Genomic DNA, 18,764 nt, shown 5'->3' on the forward strand with positions numbered 1-18,764 from the left:
AGGATTCGTCCTGACCTTGTCCAGTACTGCTCTAGCCCATGACACGTGACCTATTGTTCCTCGTCAATTTTGCTCTTTAATCTTTTTTGTCGTTGGCTGAAATTAACATATTTTATTTGTTATTGTAACTTATCAACACAGTTGTCAATGTCTAAGAAATTTTCTTACATATCAATTTATGTGTATATTCCTGAAATTGGGCTTTGAGCCATGTCCGCCAACCGAAAACCATATCAGAATCATGGCTTCCAAAACCACTCATGTCACGGCGGCATGGTGCCTCCCTATCTGAATCTCGAACGGTCAGCACAAACTGAAGCTTTCGTCGTTGCCCCCCTCGTGTTTGATCCAGTTACAGAAAATAGGCAAGCATCTGTAGGATCTCATGAGCATGCTGCCGACATCTTCAGCACAGATTACAAGTATTTGCCCGACACCTGGAATAGTGATTGCTATGATGATGCAGAACATGTGGCATTTAATCTCTGTGAGGTAAGTTCGAAATTTAAAGATTATTTGCCAAGTGGGTTTGCTATAGTTCATAACTTGTTGACTTTCGCTAATTCATTTGTATTGGAGTGAACATGAAGATAGGTGGTGGTTATTCATCATACCAATTCTTTTCTTGTAGGATAATCAAAACTTGATCTACTGGAATGACCCATTCACCAAAGGCAATTTTACGCAGCTATCTCCTTCAGCAAACTCTCATACCACGACATCAGTAATGCCCATATTGCAAGATATATCTTCCCCTTGTGTACCTTTAAGACAAAATCAGCAGAAAGAAGAACTGCAATCGACCAAGGGGGCGCTACTTATAGCGAGCGAAGAAAAGTCAAGAGAGAATCACGTATGCCCTATGTGTGGGCGTACATTTGTCTACCAATTAAACTTTGCAAAGCACTTGACAGCAGCAGGCTGTTGTCAGCCCCCTTGCAAAAAGAGCCGAATGGATCCTGAGTCTGATACAAAAGAAACATTCAAATCTAATACCCTGCCACGAACCAGCCGTACCAAGAAAATAACGCGATCCAATTCAACCAAGTCACGAAAAAAACAAACCGTTCCATCATTAAACAACCATCCACAAGAGTATCTACCGAACACGGTAATCATTTCCGATTTGCAAGGGACTCCAATGATGATGCTTTCAAGGGAACAAGATTCAAGATACTTAAGGCTACGAAACAACGGCCCTCAAATGCATCAGGCCAGTACGAAGCCCAAACCCTTTTCGATAGTCTACAAGAGTCTACATACTGCAGTTTTTGTGACTTGCAGTTGAATTCAGAGAACCTCTATCAACGACATCGCCTTGCTCATGCTCTTGTGATCCAGCTTACTCGTTGCCTGGTGCATTCTCTACCAAGAATTTCATCTCCATATAATGAGACAACTTGTGGCAGCAATCCGGCTGTCCTCGGTGATTGGTTGAGTGACCAAATCCGTTGCAGTATTAATGACGACAACTGGTTAAAACTTTCTGTTCAGGAAGTGGAACAAGTACTGGGCAACAGCAACATGGACGTAGATATCCCACAACGCCACGGAATTCAAGATAATGCTGGGTTTCAAAACATTGTTGACCTTCTAGTTAGCCAAGATTTGAATCTCGCTCCGGTTAGTGAGTTTGCCGACGCCACAAGAATATTGGATTTCATTCCACAGGAAACGGAAAAATCTATAGAAACGACTGGGATGTCTACCTCCGTCACGTACGATCCGTTTCTAATTCAGTCGGTGTGCAGTATGCCGGACCAGCCCATGGTTTGCAAATTAATGATTGCTAATTATTGCTACTTCAATGATCTTCTTTACCCCCGATTGCTAGATCGTTCCAGTTGGCAGCGACTTAGGGACAACTGAAGTGGCTAGTCCTGTTTGGCAGACATCCGGAATTGAAATGTCAGATGTGAATGGATGCACGTCTTTCTGCGATTTTAATGAAGCAGAGGGATCTTTCAAGTTACTTATTACAGATCTTGATGTTGTGGAAAGGCAAATGGCTAGCCTTTTGAAGAGTTACGAAACTCTTTCACCGTCAGGTAAAAATTTAGCTACTTATTATGTATTCACTTAGTCACAGATAAATGGTCTTGAATTAGACGATGGCGGGAATCTTAGTCACTCCGAATTGGAATTTGAGCATATTTGCAACGGCCATCCGCAGGATAAGTTTGCGATGCACCACACCGCTTCCTCACGGGCGGCTGAATATCCTTCAACTTGCAAACTCGATGTCGAACTTGCAAATCTCACGAGTTGCAAAATGTTGCCCATATTGGGGGACGTTGACCGTTTGACTTACAAACTCGATCGACCAGTTAGATCAACAACGCCAGAGGAAGAAGAAAATCTAACCCACTGACGTCACTTTGCACCGTTACCCAGTTGCGCAAGTTGCACTGTCTAATCATTTGAAGTTCTTACCTTATTTTCAGTTTATAATATTTTTCGTTTTCAGCACAAATCCGCCATTCCGCGGCAATTCCTTCATATCTATTATATCGTTTTAAAAAAATTATTTGGTCAAACTGTAGAGAAAGAACAAAAAGAAAGTTATTTGTTATGACACACAAAAAAAAAGAAAAGAAAAAAAAATAGAAAGTTTCCCGTACAGCAACCGTACCCTACGTCCCCTTTTTTAAACTTTTAAAATTTAAAGTTTTGTTTTTCTCAAAGACCTTGACGCCATCATCGGCCAAAAGGTAATCGACCTTTTGGTTACATCTTCCTCTTGCACTTCCTCGTACCAGGCATACGTTGCCATAACACACTCAATCGAGTTTGGGGCGGAAAATTCTAAGAAGAAAAAGGCAAGAAAAAGGAAAACAGAAGAGACTTTCTCCCGAAATGTAAAAAAAAAAATCCCTACGTAATCTTCTTTCGTTATCTCTTTTTATCCTCTCCCTTTTGTCTTTTAAACAAAATTTTTAGGACACAGGTATGGAAACGAGATGGCCCGTCGAAGGCGAAAGGACGAACATGGAGTGAAGGCGGGGGCCTCCTGATTTTCAAGTTCAACGACCGTTGGGCAGTGCGAACAAACACACAACCGCCCAAAAAATTCCATTTCTTTTTTTCGTGTGATTCCGTTGCCCATAATAATGATGGATTACTCACGTTTGAATGTGTGCTTGGCATGTCTATCAACGCTTTCCCCTCCCTGGCCGTGAACTTGAAGAAAAAAGGTAGCGGTGCGTGCTTTTTCCAGCGTGACTTTCATCACCTTCAGCAAATTGCGGTCGTCTAAAATGGAAGAGATGTGGGCAAATACGCCATTTCTTTTTTTTAATTTTTTAAAAATCTTTTTTAATTAGTTGTTCGAGCAATGATTCCGCATGAGGACGCATGTAGCTGTTAGCCGAATTTCCGTTTCAATCAGGTATACGAAAAGTGAAAAGATTTCATCTGTTGTCTTGAGATCGTTAAAAATGTCACATGTCGTTGCACTTTTAGGATGGCGGGCGGACATGTTACGCCACATTGAATTTGGAAGAGGAAGAGTGAGAGCTGAGGGGGTTTGCGACCTCGAAAAGTACGGAATCCTCTTCTCTAAAGGCGTACGGCATTGCCTTCTGGAAATATGGTATTGGAGAACCTCTATTGTAACCTTTCTTCGTACATGTTTTTGTCGCTCTCTTCCTTTTTTTGTTTGCCTACTAATGCAGGTAGTGCCGAGAGAAGGTTTAAAAAGCATAAGACTGCAGTCTGCACGTGTTCAGTTGCCAGTGGACCTTCGAGACTTACACAACAATCTTCATACCTACACACACAAAAAAGAGAGAGAGAACAAAAACAAAGAAAAATAATGGCCAACTTGTTGATATTCTTGGCTGCATTGCTGGCAGTTCCTTCGTCAGGAAGCGTTCCATCATCTGCCAAGTACCGAGTAAGTCAATTATAATCCTTTGTTTTTTGTTTGCGTTTTATTGCAGACGAATATACGTTCGTCATTATTTCACATGTTTTATTTTTCTCCCGTCCAATAGAGAGGTCGGCAATGGGTAGGCGAACTGGAAGATCAGAGCGGCTGTAGCTTTCCCGTCTCCGTCGGGCAGAACGGCACGATGAGCAATTCGCCGGTTGAACGAGTTTCCTTGTGCAATTTCACGATCAGTGGGCCGCTTGTCGACAGTGTGTATCCCTGGCGGAAAGGATTAGCCTCACTGAGTAACTGGCTAGGTGGCCCGGCTACAGATGCTTCCAATTCTTCTGACGGTAAACATCGTTTTTACGCAGACAATGTTACCCCCCGCAATTCAGTTAAACGTTGCGGATGTTGTGTGTTTTTATTTTTCGCTCCGTTAATTGAAAACTTTTTATTACATGTGTGTTTGTTTTATTTTGACCCTTAAAGGGGGATACGCATATTTTGAGACTTCCTTTCTTCCCGGACAACATCAACAATTACCCGGAGTTCAAGCCAAGGCGTGGCTCAAGAGTCCCGTTTATCAACCTACCACGCCTAGCGGTCATTGTCTCCATTTTTCCGTAAGTCACTTGTTCCATCTCACACGTTTCCCATCACTATCTCATCAGTCTTTCTTATTTTTTTACTTCACATCATCCGTCTCCATCTGCGGTTGATGTTTGTAGTACAACGTTCAAGGTGTGAGCGCGTCCGGACTGAGGCTATTGCGCGTCCAAATGGTCCCTCTTGAAGGTCACAGCGCCGCACCCAAGAATTCTCCAGCAGCCACGACGCTCATCGCCAACAGTATCCTCATGCCGTCGTTGTCATCGAATACGCAACATAAAAGACAAGCAGACGGAAATTTGATATTCGCAGCGCCGTGGACACCTTTTCGAAATATCCTTGTCAATCAGACAGGATGGCAGGAAGTTGTGGATGAGATTTGGTTATCTTCCGACTCGACTCGAGGTGAATGGCTCAAGGGTCACGTAACTTACAGTTCTCCCTATCCGCACGCCTTCATTTTTGAGGCCGTACCTAATTTGGCGTATTCGCAATATCGCGGCCACGTTGCCATTGATGATATTCAGTTCGCCAGCGGTTCGTGCGAAGGTGCGTACTTATTCTTGCTGCATACATTTTTATAATCATTTTACGTTTTTTTTTGTTTTGGGTCGCGCCATTCTAGCTGAATGTGAATTTAATGTGGACTTTTGCCAATGGTCTAATGACCCTGATGGAGATTTTGATTGGTCGCTGAGTCGAGGTTCATTGTGGACGAATACGGGGCCTTTGCGTGATCAGCTTTCATCGCAACACAATTTCAATTTTGGTACGTTTGAAAATTTCATACAGTCTTTTTATCTTTTGTCTTTACTTATCGATCTTACCATTAACGACTCTGTAGGAGGATATGCTTTTATCGATTCGCGACAGCCGCATTTTGCTGGCAGCCGTGCCTCGTTGACGAGTAATATTTTACCTGCAACGGCTAATCAAGAATCAGATAACGCCCTTTGTTTCGTCTTTTGGGTGCACATGTTTGGCGCAGGCATCGGGAGCTTGAGGTTATTCTCGTCTTTTGTAACGAGTGCACTCTACTAAGTATTCGTTTGATTAAAAATTCTTCTTTGTCTGACTGTTATAGAGTTCTTCAAAAGTCGACAGACAATACTTCCTCGGAACAAGAAATATGGCAACTTTCCGGCCAATCTGGCCCTCGTGATTCGTGGTACAGGGCTCAAGTTACCTTAGCTTCATCATCGCCTTTCAAAGTAATCCTTTTAATTCATCTCAATCGTGTCTATTCGCCAACACATTTCTTTTTTTTTGCTTCATTTCATTGCAAATTCGGGAAAAAAAAAACAGATTCGATTAGAGGCGACAGTTGGCGAATCTGGATATGGTGATATTGCAATCGATTCGCTGCGCATAGAAAACGGATCATGTCCTGGTGAGTTATTGCCACTTCATCTCAATTTCTGTTCTTATTCGATAACCTGGTGGCTATCTTTAAAAAAAAAAGGATTACCCGAGTGGGCGGTGAATAGAGGCCTTGACTGTACATTCCAGAATGGATTGTGTGGGTGGGTATTAACTAATAGCAGACCTGGAATCACATCCATGTGGACTCGAAATAGCGCTGACATCTTCTCAGGTCGCCCAGACGGTCATACGCAGTAAGGAATTATCATTTAATGTACCGCAGGCCGTTAATGTCTGGCTTTAATGAATTAATTAAATCATCCATAGGCAGAACGTACTATCCCATTTACCCAACAGCTACATGTTGTTTGATACTTACCTCAACGGACATACGCCCGGATCGCGCGGCTTTATTTCGAGCCCTCTGCAACGTAGCACCGAACATCATTGCCTATCGTTTTGGTTTTACATGGCCAGCGCTACAGCTGTCCATCCTCGCGTGGGCGCATTTGAGGTGAGTTGAAACAGAAAATTTGGATTCCCAACAAAACTCTTTTAACCATTTTGTATTAGGTGGTCTTGTATGAACCAGTTACGTCTAACAAGAGCGCCAATGAGACAAACAATGCTGTCAAGCATACGTCAGCGGTATCGAGCACTTTGTGGCGCTTGGAGAATCATCAAGAGGAGAAGTGGCTCTCTGCTCAGGTGACCGCGAAAAGAGATGCCTAGCAACGGGGGATTTGCTTGTCAGGCATCCCTTTGATAGAACATTTTTGTTTTAATTTTTTTAATGTTGTGCAGGTGTCTTTCGTCCCCGCTTCCGGGGGATACATTAGCTTTGTCGGCATAAGAGGTGAAGGATTACGTGGGATTATTGCCATAGACGATGTTACGCTCTTCCGGGGCCGTTGTCAAAGTAAACAAAAATTATATACATACATTAAATGTTGATTATGCCACCTTTCAAAAAAAAATGTCACGGCGTCGGCGTAGCACGATAACGTATTAAAAATCTAAATGTTGTACAGTTTTGCCAGCGGATGCTGCTGTCAGCCCATTAGATTGCAGTTTCGATCAAAACTTTTGTAATTGGAGCGTTGATACTGAGTCTGTCATTGCGTCCATCAGTACTGAAGCCATTACAACAGAGAAGCAAGTGGAAGCTTCGGTAACAACGGAGAAGCAAGTGGAGGCTGCCGTCACAACAGAGAAACTAATGGAAATGACGACCACAACTGAAAAGCAAATGGAAATTGCGATCACAACCGAGAAGCAAATGGAAGCTTCAGCAACAACTGATAAACCAACGGAAGTTTCCGTCACAACAGAAATACCGCCAACTACGAATGCCTCTTCTTTAGATTCAAAGATCAATTCGACGCCTGAAAATGACGAACAGCCCATTGTATTTCCGGTCGACGACGAGCAAGTCACCACAGAAGATTCCATTCCAACGACGACTGCTGATGTCGTTCCCACATCGACTGGCATTGCTGAATTGATTGAATTGATTCCAGCCCAATCGTCACCTGTCGCAACAGAAGCAAGACGCAATTCTGTTCAGACTATCGCATCGATATTGGTCAGTGAAGTGTCTCCAGCAATCGGAGCATCAAAGGAAATTGAAAGTTCCAGCAGTTCATCTGTTTCGATTCCATCTTCGACGCCATCTACCACAACAGTGGCGGCAACAACGAGCACGCAAGCATCAACAACAACAGATAGTGCAAAGAAAGCATCTCCAACACCATCAGCCAGCAGCCCGTCGATAGTAATCAAAGCAGCGTCTGATAATGTTAACAAAGATAGCGCCGTGAGGGGAGTCTCTGGTCTCTACGATGAGATCACGTCCTTTGGCGGTAACACAATCGAAGTGATCAGTACAAGTCGCGATGGAGCCACTAAATCGATCATCATCAGCCAACCGGTGCGCAATCGGTTCCGACGCTCTGCTAAATGGATTGGTTACAATCATCGGCGCGATTCTAGGATCGTTAATTACCGCAGAGCTCAAAGTTCTTCAGCCGAAGAAGGTGTCTGGAAACGTCCAAAACCCGTCCCGCTTTGGCTCCGGTCACGTCAGCCACCCGTTGATGATGAACAAATCACTCCCGTATCTGCACACCAAACGTTTACGTCACAGAGAACGTCACCGCCAAAATTATTTGCTTTTTCAAGCGTTCCAAGATCTCCCGTCAATGAGCCGCCTTCTCTCCCATCTGGGTAAATTTGAATGTTATTAGCTTTTGTATGGTGTCTTGATTAACAAAATTGGGGGGTTGCTTTCATAAATATTTTTAGGAACGGCTCTCAATCTCTCGTCAACGAAAACCCTCAATGGCTATTATCGAGCTCTTCAGCATCGCTTTATGGCGTACGTGACCACACGCTCCAACTAGCAGACGGTGACTTTTTATTTAGCACACATAATTTGTTCACCCTAGGTAAAGTGCTGTTTTTCAACTGCGTTCGGTTTTTTTTTTTTTTCTAGGTGGCTACGTTTACGTGGAGGGTAAAGGGAAATCGAGCGTGAGTCGGCTATTTTCTCCATCATTCCCTGGCAACGCAACATATTGCCTGTCATTTTTCTTCACCATGGTTTACAATAGCCCGAACTCAACTTTGACTGTTTATCGGTTAGTTTTTATACCACTGACCAGAGGGAAAAAATAATAATAATTTTAAAAACTATTCATGTGGAATCGACATAGGCTCAGCGAGGGTCCGTTGAACGAGTTGTGGAGGGTTACGGCAGCGGCAATCGATCGATCCGGCGGCCGCAACAAATCACCCTGGATACCTGCCCGTGTCCCTATCCCAGCCGTCGGAGAAGCCGATCAAGTAGAACGAGTGATGTTTTTCAAAACTTTGGTGCACATTTTAGTTTTAATTTCTATTTTTTTTTTCCTTTGATCTAGTCTATCGTCATTGAAGGATCAACAGATAGCGGCGGAATCGGACTGGATGACATTCGCTTTAGACAAGTCCCATGTTCAAGTAAAATATTATTTACAGAAAGTGGACATAATTCGCTGAGAATTTAATTATGCATATCTTTATTCTTTCCGTTTCAGTTCGGCCCTGAAGAGCTAATCAACACGTGTTCCTAATTTATATTTTGCAAAACTTTTTGTTAATCTTCTTTGCATGTTTTGCTTCGCTCTTGTTTGAAACTATACAGAAAAGTACTAAAACAACGTTAGTGACTTGTGTTTGAGCAATTCTCACACGCTTTCAAGTCTGCAAAGTTTGCATGGGCATCGAGTTATATGTGCCAAATATTCATGTGATTCCACTACTAACACCCTTGTCATACATCTGTTGTGTGCTGTGGGCGATGGAGCAGTCTGGACGAACCCAACAAGTGAAAGGGTACCCTCTATTGATCCATTTTTGCCGGAAAAATGAGCTAATGCTTCGACCCAGAGGAAAAGCCGTAAATTCTTTTAAAATGTTAATCAAACACTGATGCTACAGTTCTATACAGGGATTTGTGTCTTACAGACTACGTGGATCGAGGTAAACGTATCTTCTGACATTTTAAATAATTTGACTGCCATTAACATTAGGAATCTAGATGGATTGCATTCTCTATGCAGTTGTCTTACAGTAAATCGGCCTATTGTGTTTTTCGGTTTGCGGAAGGAAATCCTACCGTTCAACATCCGCTTCCAACGGAACAAGGTAAAAACCCTACTTGACGATCTAATGATGTACCCTTGTATAATAACCCCCTCTTGGCGTAAAGGACAGCGATGATAGTGAAGTGTTTCCTGCCTCTTGAACTTTACCATGAAGTCCTTACAAAATCTAAATGACGGATTATTAGTTGCATTTGGAGTAGTTGGAACCCGTGCGTGAACGAAGACTCGCTGCCATCAAGACGTCCCCAATTTAGTCAGAAGTCAAAGGGTACAATCCTGTAGCAAAAGTTTGAGAAAACAGCTTTGTTCAAGTTAATTTTACGTAAACAGCACTCAGGAAGATGCACTTCGCTCCGTCAAAGGACGCGTGATTTCTCGTATCCCACTAGCGGCGTAAAAATCGCGTTTCCAGGTACTGGCATGACTTAAGTTGAAACGGTTCTTGGTATCATGTTGCTCATTTTGTACCCAAATGTTTTACCGTTGTTTTTCAGGCATTAACTGCGTTGCGCCATTACTTGCTGCTGGTAATGATAAACGATGATACGTCCTAAGGAATATTTTTTTTGCCAGATGTCATCAAATTGTGACGTCAATTGGAAATCGGATTGTGTGCAGTTCTAACAACGCGTTTTAATGCAATCGTCTTATATGTATTATGAGGTAAATCTTCTGTTTAATTTCTTTTTAAAAAATATCGTCTAAAAGCTAAATTCCCCAGCTGCTGCATGGCATGACCGTGACGCAGCACAATTCGCTTGTTTCATTTGCAAATAACAGACGTGTTCTAAAAGGAGCAGGCTTTTTTTTTTGGATCAGCTATCACCCCTTAGTTAAAAATGAGAACATTTCCTAATTCAGTAGGAATACATCTGTTACTTATGGTCATATGGAGAGAATCAAGTGAAAGTAGGTACACGCAATGCAGAAAGTTGATCCATTGCAAGGTATTATGCTAACTAAAATCGATGCCTTGCATGGAAAGCTGTCATTTGCTATTGTACCTGTTTCATTTTCGAGACACCACTTTCGTGCAAAGTAGGCATTTCAGCCGTCTGCCAAAAAATGCCTTTTTTTTTAAAATTAATTATTGGCTTTGTGAAGAAAAGGTTTAATTTTCTTTCTTGTTTGCTGCAACAGGAATCTTTTTCCGGCGACATAGAGAATAGCAAAAATGAAATAGACGCAATGCAATAAAAGCAACGGCAAAAATGGCGACTAACAATATTAACAAAACATCGAGAAGGGCCCGTTGTGGAAGAGCAAGTTCGCGCGAAGCATTACGTAAATGAGGTGCGCCTTGGTGACGAATGACGTATTCGATCCAGAAAATAGCTCGATCCAGTGGATTGTTTATCTCGTCGTGCATTAGTGCAGAAACTTGTTTCACCCTTTGGCTATAGCTACAGATAAGCAGGTAAATTATAAAAAATAGTTGAGTATTTATGTATTAATGGTACCTCGGATTGGTAAGCATGAGCTGGATGGCATTGTAAAGCTTTTCTTCGGTTAGATCACCCCAATTTATACGGATTGCGTATCCATCGTCTTCGGATTTCTGGGCATTGATCGGATGATCGGCCCAGACAGGCAGACAAATGGACGGAACGCCGTGATAAACAGTTTCAAACTGACTCAACAGACCACCATGTGAAATGAATAATCGAATTTTAGGGTGGCTTAGCAATTCTCGTTGTGGTAACCAGGAAATTGTTTTAACATTATTCGGGATTGCTTCCCCGGCTTCATCGAATATACTGTTGTTTTCCCATTTCCAGATGACGCGCTGCTGTAACCGGGCAAAAGTTGACAGGAAAATTCGACGGAATTGTTTTGGAAGTCCATCACTCCGTATCATGGAACCAAAACTGAGAATGATAAATCCAGCATCACCCGAATCGTCTAGAAATGCAGCCAATTCCTAAACCGGTAAATGATTACGTTTAAACTAAAATACTGCGGTATTCATTTGCATTTTTTTTTTTATTCTTCAAGTTACCTTGGATAATTTGGTTGATTCTCGCTTTCCACTCATATGAATCCCACCGACTTGTACGACAGCCGAAGCGGTTGGCAGGTGATAATTGACACTAAAATGACTGTTGACTAATAGTAAACTCAAATAACGGTTTTCGATTTCCACAATAGACGTTAAATTGTTGATTCCCAGCGTCTGGGATGCCACGTTTTCGATGAGAGGTAAAATAAGCCAACGGTGAATGTAAATAGCAAGAACAGTCGTTACACTGTTGAACAAACGCTGCCAAAGATTCATCTTATCTCGATGTCCTACAGGATTTGGAAATTGTTCTAGAGCCAATGGTGAGCCGATTTGATACAAAAGCCACGGTGGAGGGGCCAAACAGCTTAAATAGACGAAAGGGACATCAAGGATTTCGGCCAAAAACAAAATGCAATCATTGACAAATCCGTCGACGATAATCAAATCATATCGTTCCTTCGAATGCATCAGCTGGTGAAAAACAGGATCTTCGTACACAACCCTGCAATATGTCACCATTGTGCGTGGCAATCGGAAAAACAGAGTGAACTGGCTGTCGCGATCGTTAAAATCAATTTCGTGTTGGGTGTTCATCTTCACGAGATTCGGAGACATCAAAAGACGTAATTTGCCCCTGCTGTCTGATGAACCCGATTTACTTGATTGCAATCCATTCCAGTAGGTAACGAGATGCCCACGTTCTACCAACGCTTCCACCAACGGTTTAAACACAAAACTGTGACTCGGCGAGGTGATGGGTGTCAGGATGAGAATGTTGTAAGCTTCAATATAAGACGTTGCTAATAACAGGTACATAAAACATTCTGGTATGTACGGGATACGCATTTTTCGGGGTTGTTTAGTTACCTAATTTCACGTTTTATGTTTTTGTAGGCACCAAGCGATGTGACGTATCACTAGACTTTCCACCTTCCACAGAACGAAATATACTGAACCACTGAGAAGATGGAAAATGGAAATCAGTAGAAGGGGAAATTTCAATCGGACGTGTCTTAGTGTCAGCAAAATAGTTGGAAATGAAGTGAAATGCAGGTATGGAACAGGTTTTTAAACGTAACCTAGAAATCCTTTTAGAAAATGCTGCCAACGATGTTGAAATTATTTTTATAAAAACGGAGGGAAAACGTGAAAGATTTAAAAAACGGGGAGGTTTTGGTGTAAATTTCCGAAAGGATTTTACGTTGTAGTACCCGTTATGCTAATTAAAACTTCTTCTCCGCAAAAGGTCACAACAACAGTATGGCTGCTTACTTTCTTTTGATTTCAGAATAGCTACACCGGTTAATCCCCACGTTTGCGAATGATTGTTGATCGCAAAGCAAGAGAAGAAAGTTGAAGAAAGAGTACAAATTTGGAACAGAGCAGGATTTGCACCGAGTTCAACATCACCTTAAACACGTATTGGGTAGCTCTCTTTCTTAAAAGTAATTGTTCTAATGGAGTTGATTGCGCTTATTGTAAGTGCGTACATTAATGTCCCACTAATCATTGTTAAAATGTTTTATTTTCAGCGCTTGTATGGATTCATTGTCGGCTTGCCCTTGAAACACGGAACTAGAAGTTCATTTTGTGGAACACGAAAACAAGATTGAAGGTTGCCATTCTGACTTAATAAAAAATTCAACAGGTAACAGGTTTCAGTTACTTGTTGTAATGTAGCCACATTATTACATAACCAACTAGATCTAGAGCAGAAAAAAACTGGCATAGGTGTGTACCGACAAGACCCTAGGAGATCTGAAAAAAGCAACAAAATGAACAACAGTCACATACAGCATACCTGTAATGATTGGCAGGGAAAAAAATTCACAGAAACCTGCTTTGTAAATAGGTCACCTTTACAGTGAATGGCGTATTTCTATCCACGTTCCAACTGTCTATGCATCAGGGCAGAAATTTTCTTCCCTTTTACAGGTAAGTCTACAATTATAGATGAAAATGTAAATTAAAGTTATTGGTGAAACTCTTTAGAACAAATTTGGCTGAATGCAGTAACCAAGTGTGTTCGACGTACGTACGGCACTTGGCAAGAGCTTGCTGATTAAAGTGGGAAAACACTTCTTTGGTTATTGAAAATGGAAGAGTGAATCAAGTGCAATCATTGGCAAATCAGCTGGCATTAATCAGATCGTATCGAGAGGAGAAAGAAAGGATCTTAGTAGACGGCCATGCTTTGTCACCGTATTTGGTGTTGGAAAGAAATCAGACGGAAAATTTGTATAAACTAGAGTGGGAGAGGTGAGCAAACGTAACTTGCAATTTATCATCGTTGAATTCGCGTTTGTCAAACTGGTTTTTCTTGATTGCAGTCCTATTCCAATAGCTTACGACCACGCTGCCACCATTTGGTTGGAATTCATCGGCATTGCTGAGAGACGGGCTTGGCATTAGAAAGAGAATATTATGGTCTTTGACACAAAACGTTATTGGCAAATAGCAACATTATTTTTGTCAAAGAGCGATACACATAATTTTCAGGTAATACTTATTCATCCAATAATTTTACAGTGTTGATGATACCTGAAATTGTTCACTAATCTGAAAAAGCTTTACTTCCTGGTACATGAAGAGCAGCTTCAGTTACCATCGCAGTAGAGTCAAAACTAAGCAAGAATTGGAAAGCAAACGAGTTTCTGGTTTTTGGCAAACAAAGAAAACGAACTAGCTATTCAAAACAAAAAACAAAAAAACCCCAGCAAATGCTGAAAAGGAATATTGGTGGTGATAATCATCAGTTTCGTTGTAGTGGTCACCCACCACAGAGAAGTGAATCTGTTATTGGAAATCTAGTTGAAATCCTGGTTTGGTAGAACGTTGGCTAACTGACCGAGGCGTTCATCCTTAACAGACATTTAATATGCTGTAAGGGTTTGGGGGCAATGCGTTTCTTTGTTTGTTTTTTTTTGTTTGTTTTATTTTATTATATGGAAGAGAATGGTCACCTATGATTAAAGGATAATATTCTTAAAGAACTGTCCGTAAACTTCTTGGGAGCAATTTGGATAAGCTAAGAGGAATGATGCTATTTTCCAATGGCGGGATATAACGAAGTGTTTTATGAAATGTTATTCTACTAACTGACATCGATGTTATGCATGTGTAAGAGTCATTTGTTACAGTTACTTTTTTATTTTTTAAATTCATTAGTGCACAGGAGACGTTTTTAAACAACGGCAAGAAAAAAAATTCAGATTTGGCTATTGCTAATTAGCAATGAGGTAACAGGTTCAATTCTCTTTCTTGTTTGTTCCAATAACAAAATTTTTCAAACTGTATTTAGAACACCAAAACCAACCTAGGCGAAGGGCAAGATACGCAGCTAAAAGTATGGCGACCATCAAAATTAGAAAAACATCCAAAAGCGCTCGTTGTGGAAGAGCAAGTTCGCGCGAAGCGTTGCGTAAATGAGGTGCTCCTCGGTGACGGATGACGTATTCGATCCAGAAAATAGCTCGATCCAATGGATTGTCTATCTGGTCGTGCATTAGTGCAGAAACTTGTTTCACCCTTTGGCTATAGCTGCAGACAAACAGGTAAATTATAAAAATAGTTGAGTAATATTTATATATTGATTGTACCTCGGATTGGTAAGCATGAGCTGGATGGCATTGTAAAACTTTTCTTCGGTTAAATCGTCCCAGTTTATACGGATTGCGTATCCATCGTCTTCGGATTTCTGGGCATTGATCGGATGATCAGCCCAGACAGGCAGACAGATGGACGGAACGCCGTGATAAACAGTTTCAAACTGACTCAACAGACCACCATGTGAAATGAATAGCCGAATTTTAGGGTGCATGAGCAATGCTTGTTGTGGTAACCAAGAAATTGTTTTGATATTTTTTGGGATCGGTTCCCCGTCTTCATCGAATCTGCTTTCGTTTTCCCATTTCCAGACAACTCGTTGCTTCAACCGAGCAAAAGTTGACATGAAAATTCGTCGGAATTCGTTTGGAAGTTCGTCACCTCTCAGCATGGAACCAAAGCTAATGACGATGAATCCGGCGTCACCCGAATTATCGAGAAACGAAGCTAATTCCTAAATTGAGTAAAAAAACAATTATTTTTAAGGTAATCTACTTTTATCTGCAATTTACTTCAGTTCTTAGAGTAACATACTGTTGATAATTTTGGTAGTTGACGCTTTCCACTCACATGAATTCCCCCGACTTCTACGACTGCCGAAGCAGTTGGCAGGTGATAATTGACACTAAAATGACTGTTGACTAATAGTAAACTCAAATAACGGTTTTCGATTTCCACAATAGACGTTAAATTGTTGATCCCCAGCGTCTGGGATGCCACGTTTTCGATGAGGGGTAAAATAAGCCAGCGGTGAAGGTAAAGACCGCCTACGCTCGTCAAACTGTTAAACAAACGCTGCCCAAGATTCATCCTGTCTCGATGTCCAGCAGGATTTGGAAATTGTTCTAAAGCCAATGGCGAGCCAATTTGGTACAAAAGCCACGGTTGAGGAGCCAAACAGCTCAAATAGACGAATGGGACGTCAAGCGCTTCAGCCAAATACAAAGTGCATTCATTGGCAAATCCGTCGACGATAATCAAATCATATCGCTCCTTGGAGTGCATCAGCTGGTGAAAAACAGGATCTTCGTAGACGGCCTTGCAATAGGTCATCAAAATGCGTGGCAATCGAAAAAGTAGAGTGAAGGGGCTATCACGATCGCTGAAACTAATTTCGTGCTGGCTGTTCATCTTCACGAGATTCGGAGACTTCAGAAGACGTAAGTGGTCCTTTTTCGTTCTGTTTGAGAAACTCGATTTACTTGGTTGCAATCCATTCCAGTAGGTAACGAAATGCCCACTTTCTACCAATCCTTCCACCAACGGTTTAAACACGATACTGTGGCTCGGTGAGGTGATGGGTGCCAGGATGAGAATATTGTAACCCTCGATATAAGATGTTACTACCAACAGGAGGATAACATATTCTGATATGCAAAAGGTGCGCATTTTTCACGTTGGTTTTGTAAAGTTATTTATATTTCACGATTTTGCATCCGACGCTAGAAGACGTATTGTAGACTTGCCGCTTACTACAGCTCGACTGGTACTAAACGACTGCGATAAATTCAAAATAGATATCTGTTGAAGTGAAAAGTAGGAGTGTATTTGGACTAGGTGACAAGAAAAGTATTCGTAAAGTGACCCCTTGGTACGAAACAGGTTTCTTACAGACTAACATCTAATTCCTTTTGGGCAGCATCACCACGCAACGTAAGGGCGTGTCAAACGGGAGGGAAACGTAAAATAGGAAAGAAAAAAAAATTCCTGTTGTCTGGCTTTTTGGTGTTCAATTCAGACATACGAACTTTGACTCGTGGGACCCGCGCATGTTTAATGGTAGGTCTTTGACACCATAGGTCACCTTCGTCCTACAGCTGTTTACTTTCTTTTGATTTTGTTACCGGTTACACCGGTTTAACGATATATTGACAGAATCGTCGATGGCTAATGGACGTCAAGCAAGAAATGAAAGTTGGAGAAAACGTGCGAAATCGGAACACAAAAAGATTTTTTTTTTTTTTTTGCAAATCTTGAACGTCAAATTTGTTCATCACCAATTTGCCAATTTCATGTATAGACGGGGAAGTTCTTAACAGCTCTCATCCGTCAAAAGTAAGTGTTGTCCTAAAGTTGATGTATCTTATTGGAAGTAGGTAATGTAAGTTCTACGCTTTTTTTAATGTTATATTTTGCGTACAGCAATTGGCTGTAATATCAGCTTGCGTTCACCACACTTAATCGATTCCTTGTGCTAGATACCAACCGGAAACGAAAGATAGTGATGCTGAGCTGTGTGGTAACAGCTAAAAGTTTTCATTTACTTTTTTTTTTTAATGTAGCCACATTGTTACTTGACCAACTAGGTCGAGCGCAGAAAAACTTGCATGGGAATGCAAACAAACCTCGTAGACCGAAAAGAATGAAGAATGAAAATACGTACACGGTATCGGCTGACATGGAAGGGAAAAGTTCAAGACACCCGCTTCGTAAATAGGGCACCTTTACGATGGTTGACGTCTTCCATCCAGTTTCAAACCATCGGCCTGTCTGATTATGCAACAGAGCTGATATTTTCTTCGCTCTCTAGGTATGTTTACAGTTACATATCTGAACATGTAAATTTAGGTTATTCGTGGAAATTGCTGGTAAAAATTCTAGCCGAATCGTATTCGGCGCTCGATTTGATAATAGTCTGAACGACATTTTAAATACTTATTCGGTTAATTCGTTTCAGACCCCCTAGTTAGGATTTATAATCGTAGTTCTCGGCTTATAGTGCAATAACATTGCGGGTGTTCTGTGTCGGCAGAACTAGTTTAATTTCAAATTACATTATCGACCAAAGCATTCGCAAAAATGGTTAAAAAGAAAGTCAGTCTTGGGGTTAAAAATTCAAAAAGAAAGTGCGAAATGGATTTACATTGTATATCGTAAAGTGAATGTAGGTATTTGAGATCAAGAAAGTATTTTGTGAATATCGCGCACGTTAGATTACAGGTATGGGGTACTGCGTCTGTCCTTAAAAAAAAATGAACCTGAGACCCTCGAAATCTGTACAAAAGATTATGTTCACGCAATTTTGAGAGATGTGGCGATACTCCTCGTTAATGTCGCCATCAAAATCGGTTACGACCGAATTTTCATTGAATTATAAATACGGTTACTCACTCAAGGGCTTGTTTTGTAAAACCGGTTTTTAAACTCGCCTATTTCATAATCAAATCGTCATTTCATAAACATAATGTTACAATGCAGCAATGGGTTGAAAACCAATTCGATTCATTACCACTAAAATGAAACGATTCTTAATATTTATCTCTTTTTACGTTTTAGATTGTGGCTATAAACTATGCAGAAATGTTTGCACCTACGGAGCACTCAGTTACCGTTAAGCGTGATTAAAGCGTATCGCACAGTTTCCTGCATATCCACATTCTTCGAAGGAACTACAACTGCCTTGTATTATTATAGAATTCTTAAAGGTAAAAAAAATTCTAGCTGGAAACAGGTTATAGAACTAGGGAAGAATTGACAGTCTAGTTTATAAAACTAGTTCACCGAGTCTCTTCTGGCTGCTGCTGTTGATTAGCTGCCAGATTTTCTCCTAATTTTTAGAATTCCTTTTTCATTTATTTATTTATTTTTTTTTTTTTTCAGGAATCCTTCCTACCATAATTTGCCTGGCGAATTAACGGTGTGATCAATCATGTCAAGTTGTGAT

At 41.1% G+C, this 18,764-nt stretch overlaps 4 protein-coding genes across 4 annotated transcripts; 2 read left to right on the forward strand and 2 right to left on the reverse strand.

Moving 5' to 3' along the window:
* Positions 1–2,783, forward strand: LOC130694283 (uncharacterized). The gene is given in 5 exon segments (XM_057517353.2): positions 1–492; positions 632–1,162; positions 1,165–1,770; positions 1,835–2,048; positions 2,109–2,783. Coding segments are annotated over 5 exon segments (1,896 nt in total). The 5' UTR covers positions 1–210; the 3' UTR covers positions 2,372–2,783.
* Positions 2,784–3,722: 939 nt separating this feature from the next.
* LOC130694310 (uncharacterized) lies at positions 3,723–9,045 on the forward strand. Its single transcript, XM_057517386.2, has 18 exons — positions 3,723–3,895; positions 3,996–4,224; positions 4,364–4,497; positions 4,603–5,032; positions 5,109–5,252; positions 5,328–5,487; positions 5,568–5,694; positions 5,789–5,873; positions 5,946–6,099; positions 6,173–6,359; positions 6,419–6,553; positions 6,650–6,764; positions 6,877–8,071; positions 8,150–8,253; positions 8,340–8,484; positions 8,560–8,689; positions 8,767–8,845; positions 8,923–9,045. Exons 1-18 carry the CDS (start codon positions 3,815–3,817, stop codon positions 8,931–8,933), a joined length of 3,645 nt encoding a protein of 1,214 aa, XP_057373369.1. The 5' UTR covers positions 3,723–3,814; the 3' UTR covers positions 8,934–9,045.
* A 1,558-nt stretch (positions 9,046–10,603) lies between these two features.
* Positions 10,604–12,372, reverse strand: LOC130694287 (UDP-glycosyltransferase UGT5-like). The gene is made up of 3 exons (XM_057517356.2): positions 11,492–12,372; positions 10,953–11,413; positions 10,604–10,895 (listed from the first exon to the last, which is right to left on the reverse strand). The coding sequence occupies exons 1-3, from the start codon at positions 12,338–12,340 to the stop codon at positions 10,604–10,606; spliced, it is 1,602 nt and encodes a 533-aa protein (XP_057373339.1). The 5' UTR covers positions 12,341–12,372.
* A 2,370-nt stretch (positions 12,373–14,742) lies between these two features.
* Positions 14,743–16,504, reverse strand: LOC130695160 (UDP-glycosyltransferase UGT5-like). Its single transcript, XM_057518286.1, has 3 exons — positions 15,635–16,504; positions 15,094–15,554; positions 14,743–15,034 (listed from the first exon to the last, which is right to left on the reverse strand). The coding sequence occupies exons 1-3, from the start codon at positions 16,487–16,489 to the stop codon at positions 14,743–14,745; spliced, it is 1,608 nt and encodes a 535-aa protein (XP_057374269.1). The 5' UTR covers positions 16,490–16,504.
* Between the last annotated feature and the right edge of the window lie 2,260 nt (positions 16,505–18,764).

The sequence above is a fragment of the Daphnia carinata genome, chromosome 4 (assembly GCF_022539665.2).
Source record: "Daphnia carinata strain CSIRO-1 chromosome 4, CSIRO_AGI_Dcar_HiC_V3, whole genome shotgun sequence".
NCBI classification, from domain to species: Eukaryota; Metazoa; Arthropoda; class Branchiopoda; order Diplostraca; family Daphniidae; genus Daphnia; species Daphnia carinata.